We start from the raw sequence: 15,987 nt of genomic DNA, 5'->3' as shown, positions 1-15,987 counted from the left end.
AGGCACTTTATATTTGTTGTTTGTTTCTTCTACGCCAATTGTTAATGTGACACGTTTTTCTTGTAGTTTTTCGACCCTTTTTTCAGCGCTGAAATTGCTCGTCACTTCCTCCTGGATGCTAATTGTTGGGTCGGTGACGTCACTCAATTAGAATAAAATCATTAACATCTCAAGAACCTTATCAGCACAAACCCAATGGCAGTGTTTTTTTAATTTCTCATCTATCATATTTGTGTATTATCAAAAATAATAATACTTAATAACAACATGTATCTGTGTGAAAAGACATTAAATGCATCTTTTTTTTCACAATTATCTTTTGACTGGCAACTAGTAATAAATGCACAAGTTACAGTTTGGCCTACAACACCAAATTTATTAAATATAGTCACTCAACAAATAAACATAATAGTCTCATCTTAAACTACAATTGAATATGGATTACGGTCCTAAAATAAACAGAAAAATGACTATAAGTTATGAGTAAAGCAAATGTGACAACTACAAAGTATGTTACTACAAACCCCTTAATATTAATAGGCATTTGTGCAACAAAAGAATAAGAAATTGGAGTAAATATATATAGTGCCAAATAAACACATACTTGAAAATATACAATTTCTCTCAAATTTCCAAACAATATTTTACCTTCATAGGGGGCAAGAAAGCAAACTGCTTTTCTAAGTGCTTTACTGAGTGCATGTAATACAGACTATTCTATGGAGCTAATGCGCTACCATTGGCGTTCTTTACACAATATAAAGTTTTGTTTTTTTTCTAAACGTATGATTGTAAACTTTGCTGTATATAAGGAAAGTTGAGCAAATGACTGTATACTGATGAAATGTTGCATGTAAAAGATAAAAACTATAAATAAGTGCACTAAAGGGCCATGAGGTCTCAACCTGACATACAGTAATGTATTAGTGGAGCATGGGGAGAAAAATAATCAGTATGTGACATATACCAGCTACTTTTAGCAAGATAATTGCTTTGTTTTAATAGTAATTGGATCAGCTTTCCTTGAAACACAATAATTGTAGGCCATCCGAGCTTATGATGCCTTTAATTTTTCACGAATTAAGCGGCGAGTGCTTTCGACTAAACAGGAAAATAAGTCTCCCTATCAGATTTGTGACCACCATTTTCCCATCATCCTAGATGATATTTGAATGACTACATATATTTTAACCTATATATATTTATAAACACTTTGGGCTCCTACACATCACCATTTCAGTGCAATTATGTTTTCTGTTAGACACTAAACTGATTGTCCTGATGAAATATAACCTCATGTAACATAGTATATAATAAACATCCATTCACATCTATGAATAATTTAAAGTCTTCAATGAAGCTGCATGTATTTGGAATGTTGCAAGATGCCAAAGTACCAAGAGAAAATCCACCCAAGCGCAAAAGTACACGCAAGGGTGCACAGGAGAGCGTGACCTCTAAATTAGGAAGTAAATTTGCAAACCATATTTACTTATCCCACAATGTTGTTTTTTTACATTAGAATTGAAGGGAAAATCTAAACTATTGAATCTTGAGGCTTTTTGCATACCAAAATATTTTACTGCATTTAAATAATGCTTTTCAGTACAGTTTTACTTCATTATAAGGGCATGGATTCGAGGTTTTATGAATCCATTAAAAGAATTTTCCAAGTAATCCTTAACAATACCTTAACAATAATAATTGTGATCACTTGGCACTGTAACTTGTTTCTTCAAAATGTCCACTAGGCGTCCCCCTTCCCCTATGTAGTAAGCGTTAATAGGAGGCGCTGCTGGCCAAGGAAGAGGGGCTTCCAGGCTCAATGTGCTTTAAGTGGCAGGAATGGCAGAGAAGGTGGCCATTCAGAGGGTAGCAGCGATGACCCTCCTCGTCATTCAACTCCATTTTACAGTCCTGCAACATACGAATGGTCAACTTTGCTGATGCATTTTATCTGTCAGCCGTGCGGCATATGTCCTTTACAATAAATATGTTGAAATTGAAAGAACACCACTACAATTTCCAGTTAAAAGCAAGTCAAATAATACAAGTTGTGATGAGATACAGCATAGGAGATTAGCTCAGTTCAAGGTAATATATGTCGAACCTTCATAGCTGTAATTAGGATCAGGGATCATTATGACAGGGAATCATGAGCCAGTTATGGAAAGTAATTTTGTGTTAGCAGAACATCTATATTACAGGCTTGGTGTGTGATGTTGTATTACTCACCTCACAGTGATAGCATTCCACATGATAGTCTTTGTCCATGGACACAACACGAACAGTCTCATCAGAACCCTGCTGAGACATTGACACAACTGAAGTCGGTCGAGCAAAAGGGGAACCATGGGGGCAGGCAGCAGCATTCTATTCAATGTCAGTCACTAAGCTTTTCCCTCACTTTATGGAACTCGAAAAGAGTGTTCATTATAGTTTGGAGCAAACACACTTTACCTTCCACCATAATTCCTTTATATTATTTCTAAAAAAAACAAGCATTGAACTTTAATTCACACACGCATGCACGCATAAGTTGTTGTTGTTCACCGACCCAGAGGTTGTGGGTTCGATTATCCTTGCTAGGTGACCTTGTTCAAGTGGAGAGATTGTTATATTGCATGAGCCAACAATTCCTGTTGCTCTTCTTTTTTCTCGCATGGTAAGTGATCATTGAAATAATTATATTTTACTGAGTTGATCAAAGAATTTCTGTCTCTATAAATCATACATGACATGCAGAGCTATTGCCTATGAAGTCGTAAGCTAAACATGAACTATGATGAATAATGAAAAATGAATACAAATACTTTATTACTGGGCTTAACTAGATTTTTCAGGCACCTGCACTCCATACGTGCATTTATTTATCTGATGACTTTTACCTATACTTGATACATTTGAACTAAGGGCTCTACTCTACTCCTTCCTCAAACTAGGCTTGTTACAGTTTTAAACCTTGCTGGCATCATGTGGCCGCTATCTACTTTGATTTCCACTAAAGTTGACATGAGACACCACTCACATGATTTGAGTGCGTCAATAATTATTGACGTAAGGCATGCTGCCCAGCCCACCATATTTTATGTGGAGCAAAATTTGGTCTTTGAATTATGTTCAAAATTAGTATTAAAATATTGCAAAATAATGATTTCCAATGCTTTATCCATGTTATTTTTATCAATGTGAATAATGCACAATGTGAGACAGAAAAAAACTAAGTCAATGCTGGTTTTCTACATTTTCAAACATAAGGGATTTCTACTGTTACCTTGTATTTAAAAATAAGTGAATCACAATAAAAAGAGTGTATCTATATTGTCGAATTAAATACAACATTTCAGTAATTTTGCTACTTGTGCATGTGATTAAAGAACATGAAATAAAATCAAATAATTAGAGATGTTTACCTCAGATGGAAGGATGGGTTGTTTGCAGGAGGCACATTTTGGAGCCAGGACCCTGAGGAGGAAAAAAAAAAAAAATGAGGAAAAAGACCTTAAAAAGATTTGCTCTAGATGTAGTAAAACTGAGCCAATCCAACTTCAGAGATTTCAAGCCGTGCTTGATATCCCTCCCAGACTATAAATTTGAGCCTGTGTGTTTTCCCTCTTCAGACAGATTAAATTCTGAATCTTGATCCAATTGAGCTGTTGCCAGTGGCGAAAATTATGCCTCTTCTACAAAAGAATTATTTGATAAATAAAAAAAGTGCATGCATGGTGGGCCGCAGGAGGTAAAGAAAACATTCAAGTCTGCGGAGGCTTGACTATCGACCAAGGGTCAACTGTGCACTCGGACGCTGGCGAGAACACTAAATTGCTGTCGCACTCTGCTGAGCTGAAAGTACAGAGCTACTGCCAGGCTTGTGTTAGACAGCTATTGGCAAGCTTTATGCAAGTTTCGTAAAACTGAACAATACATGGGGTAGGAATTATTATGCTTCAAAATTCATCAATTGACTCATTTACTCAGATACTCTGCCTTCTTCTTTATAGTACAATTGTCCTTAGTCTAATTGTGTGAAAACTACCACTTACCCTTGTAAGTCAACTGACCTTATGGTCAACCGCTACAGAAAATGATTAATTGAAGAATACTAATATTTTATACTGATTCTTCACTGGAATATTGTCTTGGACTTTTGCAGAGTGAATAAATCAAAGAAATGGGTCAAATCCACCCACCTGGGAAAATATTTACATGTAGTTAATTTGACATTTGTTTTAGGCATCATTTTTCTGAAGATATATTGAAACCTAGAGTATTGGGAAGATGTTTTGCAAGGGTTGAATAGACAAAGAGCAGCAATTGGGACATTTACAGAGTGTGGTGGCTATTACGCCATAACCACATGGCGCAAGTAATAAGTCAGACTACAATGCACAGAGATCTGTTGACGCATCAGGCAAGGGATGAAAGAGAAGGGAAACAAAACGCTTGCATCACCTCCTCTCTGCAGAAGCTTAAAATCCCATTTGTCCTAGTCTTTTTTATCATATTGCAATAAACTTTAGATTTTCTTTCCGGTCTCCCGACATCAAGATGAGAGAGACACGCAAATATGGTGAGTAGAATGAGTTATACCCACCTGTGGTAGTCTTTAACACAGTAGATCTTATTTTCAGTGTCCACAGTAAAGGGCACGCCGTCGAGACTCTCATTACAGATAACGCAGCGGAAGCAGCCCGGGTGGTACGACCTCCCGAGAGCCTGCAGGATCTGGAAGGACAAAATTATTCCAGGATGTAGCACGTTAATCTTGCTATTTGCTTGCACCGTTCCTGGCATCCCCCAGCTGCATGACACACAGTTAATGTGTGCTATAAAAAGAACTGAAACTATGACTTATTTGTTTGGTGATGTGCCATGAGACTTTTGCAATGTAAAATGGGTGTGTGGATTCAATATAAGCTGAAAAAATAAGAAAAAGAAATAAATAAACAACAACAAAAAACACAAACCCTTACCATGTCCATTATCAGGTGACCACATGCTTGGCACTTGTCAGCTGACTGCTGGAAGCCTGAGTACTTTAACAGACAAAGACAAGACAGTTCAAAAGTTGAATTTGTGTGATTTTAGAAGGATTGCATTGAACTTAATTCTGGCAACTGTGTTTCGTAGAAAACACCTCCAAAGTGAATGTTGCATGAGCTCCTGCACACAATATTTACCAATCATATCTATCATTCGTAGAAGAGGTAACAGAGTTTTACAAATATCTAAGTTTAGAACATCCACATAGTGTTTTACTATTAACTGTTTAATATAACGTTTCAAGAATGTATTTGAAACTTTCCATAGTTGCCAAAATATTACAGCACTTATTTTTGCCCAATTTTGCCGATAATAAAATCATGCATTGTCAATTCCTAATACTGGACTGCACCGGTATGTAAACCTAGAACCCCTCGCAACAACCAATCAAGTCAAGCCGGCTATCAAGTTTCAAGTGACCTCTTCACAACCCCTCAGAAGTCTAATTTTAAAATTCAGAGACAGATATATTAGGCTGCAACTTTAAGCGAATCATTTGAGGTGAGTCACATCACCTATCAAACACAAGGTCTGTGAATTTCCAAGAATCTTCATTTCTACAAAAATGTACTGACTAGAAAAGTGTTTAGTAGAGTAACCGACTGGAATGAAAATAACTCTTGGCTTGGCATGAATATTACAAAAATGTGATTTGAACTCACCAGAAAGTCTTCCTCACAAAAAACCCTTCCTCCAACGTAGTAGAAAGCCTTTCCTCTCAACCTTCGACCTGCAAACAGTGACATTCAATTCAACTGCTCTAGCCATCTTTTAAAGCCACACACAAAAATCTGGAGATTACAGAAACCCTTCAAAAGTAATTAACCTTGCATGGCAAACGGTGTGCTGTCTTTGATAATGTACTAAACAGTAGCTTAGACACAGGCAAGTCGGAGGCAGACAAGCACCACATCTGTGTTCATCATGTGACAAAGAGGAATATCATTTCTGACCCTTAATCATATTTGTTCAACTTTCAGTTCCTGGGGCTATAGTGCCCCCTATTCCAAATAATTTTGCATAAAAGTAGCTTAAGAGCCATTCCTCTCCTTCCTATTCTGGCATTTTCAGCTCAAGGAGTCGGCAGTAGGAATGCTCTCAGCTTTGTGAAAGGATAACAGCTTTATTAAAGTCATAAAAAGGAGCGAATTGCTTAAAAAGGACCGTGCTGAACTGTGTGTTAATAAAAATGTAAATTTCATGACTGGCAGAACAAAACATGGGGACATTTTCTCATTAAGGCTTTTTTTTAATGAATTCCCTTATGAAAAATCCTAATCGTCAATGAAAGTAATTCAGTGATCACCTTCGGAATGATTTCCCCATCCCGCTACAGCACCTGCAATTAAAGGCTGCTAAAATGCTCCAATCCAAAGAAATTAAAATTAAAACACAAAGTCCAGAACATGTATTATAATTCAACTTGCCAAAGATTCGAGGGGAAAAAATTACTTCATTTAATATAGTAAGCATTAAATTTTTCAGGAAAATGGATGGTCTGATTTTTTAAATTTATGTTAAAGTTAGGATCTTCAAATATTAATATATTGCCTTTTAATAAAACAATTAATTTGCTCAAAAATGAAATTACCGATCACTTTCAGTTCGGTACACTGAAACAGTCGATTGGCATGAACATTATCAAAACTTTTTACAAACCAGCAAGTTGTCTTGGTTCAACATAGAATAGCCTGTCTAATTAAAAAAACTTGCACACAGGACAGTGATGGTAGTATTCTCTAGCGGTTGGTGCATTCATGAATACCTACTGTACATACATTACATACATATGCATACCCTTGTAGGAGAGTAGGTGGCATGGTCCCAGTGAATGGCCTCAACACTATACCCTTGTTGTCCAGCTGAAATAACAGCACTAGTATGCTGCTGGGGCCCTGCCTCCTGAGGGCCCCCATGCCTGCATTCCTCCCTCCCTAGCCGAGATACTCTTCCTGGAGGCACCTCACAACAGGCAAAGCCCTTACGCTTTCACATGGAGTGAGCTATGAAAAGTATTTGATATATAAGCTCTTCTATTTACTAAACCCATGACCACACCGTTTTTTCTCATCTAATCTGTAATGCAAACAAGAACATGAGCACCAGGTTGATGCACATTTCGTGGTAACGGTAGGGGGGTGGGGTGGGTCAAGTGCCAAACACAACCTCCATCAGATAATAGGGTTGATGATTTTAAATGGCCTAAAGCAAGGGCTCAATTTGACTAATATGTGATTCAATCTAAACTTCTTTTTTCCTAGTAACAAACATGTTTACCTACTTCCTACTTATCGTTGTTGACTACTTATGTTGACTATTTATTTATTGGTTATTTTTCAATATTATTTATTAAGCGTAACTTCCTTTCAGGAGGAATTCCTTTTTATTTGGTTACATTGGATAACTCTATTCATCCCGTACCTGGGAAATTCACAACTGGAATTGACAATGTTTTCAATGGAAGTCAAGGAGAAAGAAGTTGGTGTGTGTGTGTGTGTGTACTTACTGCAAGCACTGCAGGTGAAACAGTTGTCGTGGTAAAGGCTTCCCATTGCCTGACAAGCCTGGCTGGCACCATGCACAGCCTTGTTGCACTTTACGCAAAGTCCTGAAAAATTACAAAAGTAGCTCATTAAAACTACTACTGTTAATTGAAGGAACCAGATACTATAGTACATGGTGAAAAATGAATTTGACCACCCATTCATGGTTTAATGTTACTAATACACAACATATTGTTCATTTAATCATCAGGTTTTGTGCAATAAGTCTGACCGACATTCAAAAAGGCAGACACAAAAGTGACTCAAGGGGGAACCATTCAATTTAAAACAGGAAACTTGTCAGCATGCTGTTTCACTGCAAGAAAGAAATATATCCTGCTCTGCTTATTTGATTTGGCCCAGAGGCCGAGAAGTATGTTAATGAAGTACTGATAAAAATCAAAGGGCATCCTTTGAGCCGACACACTTTGAAAAGATAGACTTGCATCAGACGTGGAAAGAAAATTAACAATATTTTCCCCCCCAAAAAAATTCCCAAGCACACCTAATAAACTGTGTTCTGCCTTTAGACCTTTATATTAATCATACACTGAGAAAGAAAGGAAGCGAGAGGCGAAACTAAATATTTGGCTTTAATGGCCAAAAACTGGCAGGTTCAGGCAGGGTGACAAGCGCCAACCTACTTAGCTACTCGCCGCGATCCACTATAGTTGTTTTTATTGCAAACTATTTTCAGCTACACATTGATGATGGAATTCTCAAAACTGCATCCCAATATTTGGCATATACTATAGACATATATTACTGGTATTCTATATATTGTTTGACAGTGGCAGCCCACGTGTGCTCATGGTTCACCACAATTAAAGCCTATCCCAAAACTGATTAAAAATAAGTCTACTTCCTTGCCTGGTATAAGTCCTACACTATAAGATAGCTGACATGTTGGTTAGGACAATTCCTAAGACATTATTTGTAATTACATAAGCTTTCATGTTGAAAAACAAACACTATAGTTGGACAATCTATAAAGTTATTGTAACAATGCCTATAGGCCAAGTACTCAATTGTCCCTTACAACGTGTGATCATAAATTTGTTCGTAATTGTGTGTTTATAGAACAACTCCTTGATGATCATACATCGAAGTCCAGCCCCGGGACTCAGTTGACACACACAAAGAAACTTCTGTTTCTCCTGCATCTAACACACATGACACGTCAGCCTCTATAACACACTGTTGTTTTTAATATAGAGAGATTTAGGGAGGCATATGCCCGAAATTCAGCTGGCACAGGCTCCAGCACCCTCTGCGACCACTGCGAGTATACACGGTTCAGAAAATGACTGAATTTAGATAGGTAGATAAAGATAGACCTCAGTGCTTCTACTGATAAGGGTATGTCATTGGTGACCCCAATGGCTGGAAAAAAGATTTAGAGATAACACTGGGATATTATTGGAGCCCAGAGGAATGTTGCTCTTATGTAAGCCATTTTTTGTTTACATCACAACATTTTACAGTTTCCTGACAGCAAACTAATGAGTTGAAGAAAAGTTTTAATACTTCAAATGTTCATTGAAGCTTGTGTTTTAGTAGACATACTATCGAGAAAGCATTCAGCGATGACTGCAAAATACATCCCACACTTTATAGATCATCCAAGGTGTTCTCCTTCTTTAGTCAAAATCAGTTTAAAAACTCAAATGAGTACAATTATTTATATTTGCTGACAACTAGGCTAGGTATTATGAGGTATTCAAACAAAATACCATGCATGATTTTGTTATGTAGGAGAGAAAACCCATGCTGGCACAGTCGAAACATGACTCCACTTAGGCCTGGATTCGAACCCTTGATCTCAGAACGGTGAGGCACCCTAACCAGTCAACCATAGCAACCATTGACCAAGAAACAGGTATTTTTAATATACTTTAGCATGACAAATTCATTCCCGATGCGATTTTAAAAATAGTCAATGCTCGGCTGTTCTATAATGCTAACCTCCTCTCAATTGGCCAGCTGCATATGTACTATGTACTTTTGGCTAGTGTCCCATGTTCCAAAACAGTGAGATTATTCATGGGACTCTGTGCACACTTTAAATGGAGGCAGGGTAGAAAAACATTAACCTAAGACTACCACCCCCTTTGCTCCTTGCTCACCTTTCACTGCTGTCAAAGCTCTGAAAACATGGTCAAAAATACCAAAAATAGGAAAAACTAAACCCAGTGGAGACACGGATTTTAGCAGCACACAGGCAATAGTCATCATTTTCATCAAGTAAAAAAATGGCAATGAAAATATGAGATAATAACAAACATTGACCAAGCTGGAATATATTCATCAAGCACAGTGACATGCCTGAGAGGCGATCACATTCACACCCCCTCAAGAAGGTTGCCAGAAAAGAAGCCGAGAATCTCTGGGAAGCGTTCCACTCAACAGCAGGATGGAATAAATCAATTCAATCTTAACACAACAAAATACTCAACTGGACCCATGTGTTCATGTGCAGGGGAAGCAGAAAAAGAGGGAAGAAGGATGGACAGCATGACCTGCCATTTAATGCACTTTTCAACCTACGATATTCACCTCTCTATTTTTTCTCATGCACAAAAAAGCCCCTACGGACATGTTTGCGTTAGTCTCTTTGTCTGTGCAGTATACCCACTTTAAATAGCCTACCTATTAATAATTGGAACATTCACTTCTAAAATGCCTTGAACTCATTCTCCAGACAATCCTCTCCTGGCCTCAATTTTCCAGCCCCAGCTGCAGTTATGTCATTGTATGGCTTATTTGATTTTTTTTCATTTACTGCATGTCTCTTGCATTCCAGAAAACACCATCCTTGAGAACTCTAACTCAGTTGAGTAAATAAATCCAATTTTCTGCAATGATTTAAGGATACATTCACCAACGAATGGACCCTTTCGCTGATGTAGCATTCTGCCTGTTTTATGACCATCCTACACATTACCGACATTGCATGAGATCATGATTCAGAGGACGGGCTAAGTCTTAGTGTGACGTGCAGGACTGTGCGTGGCGGTGTGGGAATAAGAGAGAAAAGACTACATATGCATACAGAACTTTTAGAAAGCATTTTCTCTAGTGGGCTGAAAGCGACAACAGTCTCCCACACATTTGTCATATTCACATGACCTAGCTATTTGTAAGGCTTGTTGTGACAGTGACGTATGCCAGGACATCTTCTCTTACACACCACTGAGCGGACAAGGAGGGGACTTAAGAGCTACAACCATGACATTCCATCTGGAAATTCCTGTGAGCAAGGAAGTGAGGGCGGGCGTGTTAGAGACTCTAAGAGAACACTGTGTTGAACAGTTTCCAACATGATATCATTTCTTATCCAGCGCTTTGTAATTATATAGTATATCGTATCCAATGTCATCAATGGCCTTCTTTGAAAACAGCTGGAACGCACATGGCTCTGGCAGCACATATCTTAGTAGCAAACTCATCTTTGCAGACAATCTAGCGAGAAACTTACTGGATGACGGACAACTTTGCCAAGTGTCTTGTCAGCACATTTGTTATTGACGTTGATATAAGCACAATAAACCATTTTGTCAGCTTTAGTTTGGACTATGCAGAAATCTAACACAACTGTGGGATTCTTGGCTAAAAACAAAGTTGAGGTAAACCCTGATGTGATGTGTTTCCACCGTGGGATTTTGTGGGACGGATGACGATAGACGTTAAATGGTTTGACAGAGCAGTCTGTAACCTGGCAATGAAGTAAACAAGAAGAATACACAATAAACAAAGGAACACATTTATGCTGTATTATTTTGGTGATTCAATTCTCAATTTGAATGATAAAGCTTCATCTGTGGATTTAAAAAAATTGAATTGGTTATTTTCCAATACATTTGCTATGATCAGCTAAATATACAAAACTCTGAAAATAAAAATTACCACAGAAAGTCAAGATTTTGGTGGTTTGGTGGCTCATAAGTTTCAACTTTTATGTTACTGATGCGACTATGACATATTTTGGCAGTGAGAAGAACTTTCCTCTTATTCTTTTGTGTTAGGTTAGGTTGTTTCTGTAAAGGAAGAGCCTAATTAACAATGGTAAGAGAAACTTGAAAAAAATCCAATTAAAAGATGCATCACCTCTGCCTTCCATCAAATTTCATTAAAAAAAAACTTTACTCTGATGTCAGACCAATGGGTGGTTCAAGGCATTTGAGAGAAGATCAAAAACGGAAAGTAGATTGTTGCCATCCCTAAAACCTGTGGTGAATGAAATGTTTGAGATTGAGGACTCCTTTGATAATAGTGACTGGATAAGAAATTTAAAAAAAAACAGCTGGCTGGGCTATTTTACCATTGGAAATTAACTTGCAGGATTAAAAATGATGTTGATATCTTACCAAAGTAGTCAACTTTTGTAGGAGTTGTCATCTCTTTTTCCAAGCGATCAGTTAGGGCTTCCAATTTTACTTCAGCAGCTGATGGGCCTTGTTCTGGTGGGGGTTGTACCGGCTTAAAGGAAGATGATTCAGCACCGATGGCTTTCCCAAAGCTTGGAATTTGCCTTTGCTCTTGACTCTGGCTGAAGCTTTTAGAGACATTGCCAGGGTTGATGGTGGCAGAAGTGACCTGCACTTTGGTTTGAGGTGCTTCAGTAGGCAATTGAGAAGAAACCATAACTGGACCATTCTGTCTGGAAGATATTGTTGAAGTTGGAGAAGACAATGCGTAGTTCGCTGCAGACTGGACAGAGGGTATGTGGAATTTGGCTCCTCCTGTGAAGGCACTGAGAGGCAGTGAAGGAATAAGGTCTGGTTTTTCATTGCGAAAAAGTGAGGAAGGCGGGCTTGTGTCAGTTGATAGAGGGCCATGCGAATTCTGCAAATGTAGTGGGTTGATGAGAATCGAGGATGCAATGCTATGGTCAGACAAAGATGGGGGATTGTGGCACTCTGCGGATGAGGTCCACAGAGCCGGATTACCAGAGTGCATAGCTGTACTGTGAAAAATATTTCCTGGGCTAGAGGCACTAAGGGTGTTGTCCTGGTACAAATGGAGGTCTGAGCGTTCCTTATTATCGTAATTGTTTCCGTGGCTATATCCCTTGCCGACTGGAGGCTCAGGCTGAGTGGCAGCTTGGGTCTTATGACCTTCAAAATGTGAAGAGTAACTGGCAGGTGGTAAAGGACCAGACAGTATTGGAGGCTTTGCAGCAGCTTCACCTGGCTGCCTGGAGTTGTTGATGGGTGGCCTGTCCTTGGTATAATATGCATTATGGAGGCCTCCATTCATTCGAATGGCCTGATTATTTTTAGCCATTTCCTCCTGATGTTTCTGCATGTGTATTTTAGTCATTTTAGAAGCAAAAACTTTTCTTGTCTCTTCAAAATCAGGATTATTTCCTGCATCTCTCCTGGTTCTAAATAAACCATCTCTGGATGCTTCATACATGTTTAAGTCTTCTATAAACTTACTCGCCTCCAGTCCTAAATCCTCGTATTTGTCCATTTTAGAGCTGGAGTGTGAGTGGTAACCTTGAAACAAGTTTAGAAAAAAAGAGGAAAAATAAAGTATTAAAGCAGAGCGAGGTGTTTGCTTACAGTCCGTCCGATGGCTTTCCTGATAACGAAACACTTTCCCAGAGTCCGATTCCAACTTTGTTCAGTTACATCCAAGCTTTTAGTGGACCGTCCTTACTTGTTTCAGCTTCGTCGGGGACAAATCGCCGTCTGTCCGCTTTCCAACTTGTAGATGTCGGACTCTGATAGCTTGGACTGGCCCCCTTTTACTACCCCACCTCCTCTTTTCCCCACCCGATTCGATTACCTCAGTATAGTTCCAAGTAGGCTGGAGGCAAATCATTCAACATTTCTGTCAATAAAAGTCACCCAAAGTACTTTAAAGAGTCGTTAAGTTTTCGCCAAGTGGTTTGCTTGACTCGATCGGACGGTCCGGCGTGGCGTCACCGTCGTACGTGTCCGCCTGCGGCTCAACCGGCGTCCGCGGCTGAAAGGTTAAGACTGGAACCGAGGAGCAGAATGTCCTTAAAGGGGCAGTGCCGCTTTTAAAATTGCGACCAGAACCACTTGCAACAGTCATGCATGCGGTCATGATGAATAGAACCCAGACGCGTCTAAAGTGACGCAACTTTGGAGGCATTGTATAGTTTACGCTCTTTCCACAAAGGGAGACGACATTAAGTTCCTTATCTTGCATGCAGACGAATTGAATTGCTGTTTGATGTTAAAAGAACAAAAATCCCCCTCCTTCATTAACCCATTATAGTTGATAGGGTTATCTTTGGTTATGGAATCTATGGCTCATGAGCCAACAATGGCTCTCTGTGGAACCCACTGGTGAGAGGGCCAAGTCCCTGACAAACCAATAGCAAAGTCGTGTTGGCACACCGACGTGTCCCTTTAGTTTTTTTTTTTTTATTATACTCCCATGGTGGCCAGCAATGCAGCTGGGATAAGCTCTTGCACCCCCATGGACCCTTGTGAGGATAAGCGGTCCATATATATACTCCCTTGTGCATGCATATTCTCCTTGATACTCATTGATTAGCAACAACAATGTTGTTAAAAGAATGCAGAGCCTTTTTCTACTTTAAAAGTGTTGACATTACAAATGCACACATTGTTATGTATTTTATTTTGAATTCCAAGTATGGATCCGAAGGAATAAGATTTAAAAATGTAAATTATTTATGCCTCTCAGTCAAAAAGCTACCTTTTATAGGTCCATATGTTATGGTTGAGTGATGTCACACATTCCATGTAGTGACCCCTCCACATTGCTTTGTAAAGCTCACTGGAGTATATGAGCCACCGTAATAGAGTTTAAACCTCAGATAATGTGAAAAAGCTTCCACAGGTTGCAGTTTTAATTAAAAACGCAGGCTTTAGAGGACACTACATCCGCAATCCATGGGGAGAAAACAATTGCCGTTATGCAACCATGCCTTCAAGCAAACAATGTTCTTTCACATATGCTCACCACCTTATGGCTTGAGAAACTCAGAAAAGGACTTCTAATGCAAAGCCAGTAAAGTTATCCAACAAGAAACAAATTCAGTCTTGGATAACTAACAGGGCTTTAGAATTAATTAAAAAAAAATGTTTTAGCTCTGTGTACATAGAGTATTTTATCCATTACATCTCTGCACAACTAATGTTGACCTGACATATTAAAGCTTAAAATACTTTAAAGCATTGTCCCAAATGTAACAATTTCTCAAAACTGTAATATTATTTGTCACAAGATGAATTTGTTATAACCAGTAACTGTGTAGTATTCAATGTAGGTGTCCTGTATATAAAGTGAGGTAACTCTTTTCCTCCACAGGAAGACTTTAGGAACTCATCATGTTGTACATCTCAAGTATAAAGCCTAACTATAAACGAATGAGTCACCATGGTATGTTGAGTGATCTAGTTGTCATGGTAACTGCAGAGCTGATATAAAGTGTACAGCTGACTCCATGGGCTTTAAATAATAAAATCCATTTAAGAAGAAATTTTAATGAAGACATTGCAGATGTAGTGACCTAATATTTTGCATTATAGTCTGATTCCAATTAAAAATGCTGGGGCAGTTAATTGGGCTGTCAACATATGGTCAAGGCATATGAATTCAGTCTACATTCCACTTTAATATTAACTTAAATTGCCAGAAAAGAAACTGATATTGCAAACATTTTAGAACTGCAAAGGTGGAAATCCATAGGGAAAAAAGTCACATCCAAGGGTCTCTAATGCATTATTCACAGTTTTAAAGTGTGAAAACATGCTATTTCCAAAGGGAATAACACATGTTTACTCTCACCTACTGCACTGTGATAATATTTAATTAAATTAGCAAAATGTGACCCATTGCAAAGGAAAACAACAATCTATCGATGCTTTGCCTCCTCCTTATAACTCCTTGTGTCTCTTCCTGTTATTCTCCCGCCTGTCTGAATTTCCTGTCACCTGATGCTGACAAATAGCGCTTGGATATGTGATAGAGTTCACAGCATAAATGTGGAATGTTTGGCTTCAGCTTCACCATGCACTTGGTTTGTGACTTCAACAAAAATCATAGTTGGATAAAAAAATGCTGATACAGCCTGATTTCAACAGTCATAAAAAAAGAGGTATTTCTTAATCAAAAAGTTGACCTAAGTGATGGTGAATGTATTCTTTCCTTAGTTACATGCTCAACACCACAAATTATTTATTGCTTATACAGGAAAATAATAAAAAAGAGAATTCCGGCAATAAACTCACCAAAGGCGTCACATTGAGGTGAGTTGCTGTGGTTGACACTGGCAAGTGGTCTCAGGGAGTTGAGTGAGGAGAATCTAAAAAGTGATTGGAATCTTTAGTATTTGGGTTTGCATACAGGACAGAGTGAGAGTGTATTGCTTCACACATTTTGGAAACTCCATTGA

The 15,987-nt window shown here is 38.5% G+C and overlaps 1 protein-coding gene across 4 annotated transcripts; it reads right to left on the bottom strand.

Annotated features, from left to right (window-relative positions):
* Positions 1–355: 355 nt before the first annotated feature.
* limd1a (LIM domains containing 1a) lies at positions 356–13,629 on the bottom strand. Of its 4 annotated transcripts, none has more exons than XM_077721370.1 (9): positions 13,154–13,629; positions 11,954–13,087; positions 7,550–7,651; positions 5,706–5,773; positions 4,974–5,036; positions 4,595–4,725; positions 3,414–3,465; positions 2,236–2,307; positions 356–1,917 (listed from the first exon to the last, which is right to left on the bottom strand). In XM_077721370.1, the coding sequence occupies exons 2-9, from the start codon at positions 13,059–13,061 to the stop codon at positions 1,780–1,782; spliced, it is 1,734 nt and encodes a 577-aa protein (XP_077577496.1). In that variant the 5' UTR covers positions 13,062–13,087; positions 13,154–13,629; the 3' UTR covers positions 356–1,779. The 4 variants fall into 4 exon arrangements, with proteins under 4 accessions (XP_077577496.1, XP_077577497.1, XP_077577495.1 ...); XM_077721371.1 differs by having other exon boundaries at positions 13,251–13,628; XM_077721369.1 differs by having other exon boundaries at positions 11,954–13,628.
* Positions 13,630–15,987: the final 2,358 nt, after the last annotated feature.

This window comes from Stigmatopora nigra, chromosome 7 (assembly GCF_051989575.1).
Source record: "Stigmatopora nigra isolate UIUO_SnigA chromosome 7, RoL_Snig_1.1, whole genome shotgun sequence".
Classification (NCBI taxonomy): Eukaryota; Metazoa; Chordata; class Actinopteri; order Syngnathiformes; family Syngnathidae; genus Stigmatopora; species Stigmatopora nigra.
Note: the sequence above shows the minus strand (reverse complement) of the source record. Positions and strands in the feature narration are given on the sequence as shown.

Excerpts from the sequence above, each read along its gene's own strand:
- limd1a (XM_077721370.1), bottom strand. The coding sequence starts at position 13,061 with ATGGACAAATACGAGGATTTAGGACTGGAGGCGAGTAAGTTTATAGAA. Across the intron at positions 7,652-11,953 it reads TACAAAAGTTGACTACTTTG|GACTTTGCGTAAAGTGCAAC; the intron begins GTAAGATATCAA and ends GTAATTTTTCAG. Across the intron at positions 5,037-5,705 it reads TTTGTGAGGAAGACTTTCTG|TACTCAGGCTTCCAGCAGTC; the intron begins GTGAGTTCAAAT and ends TGTCTGTTAAAG.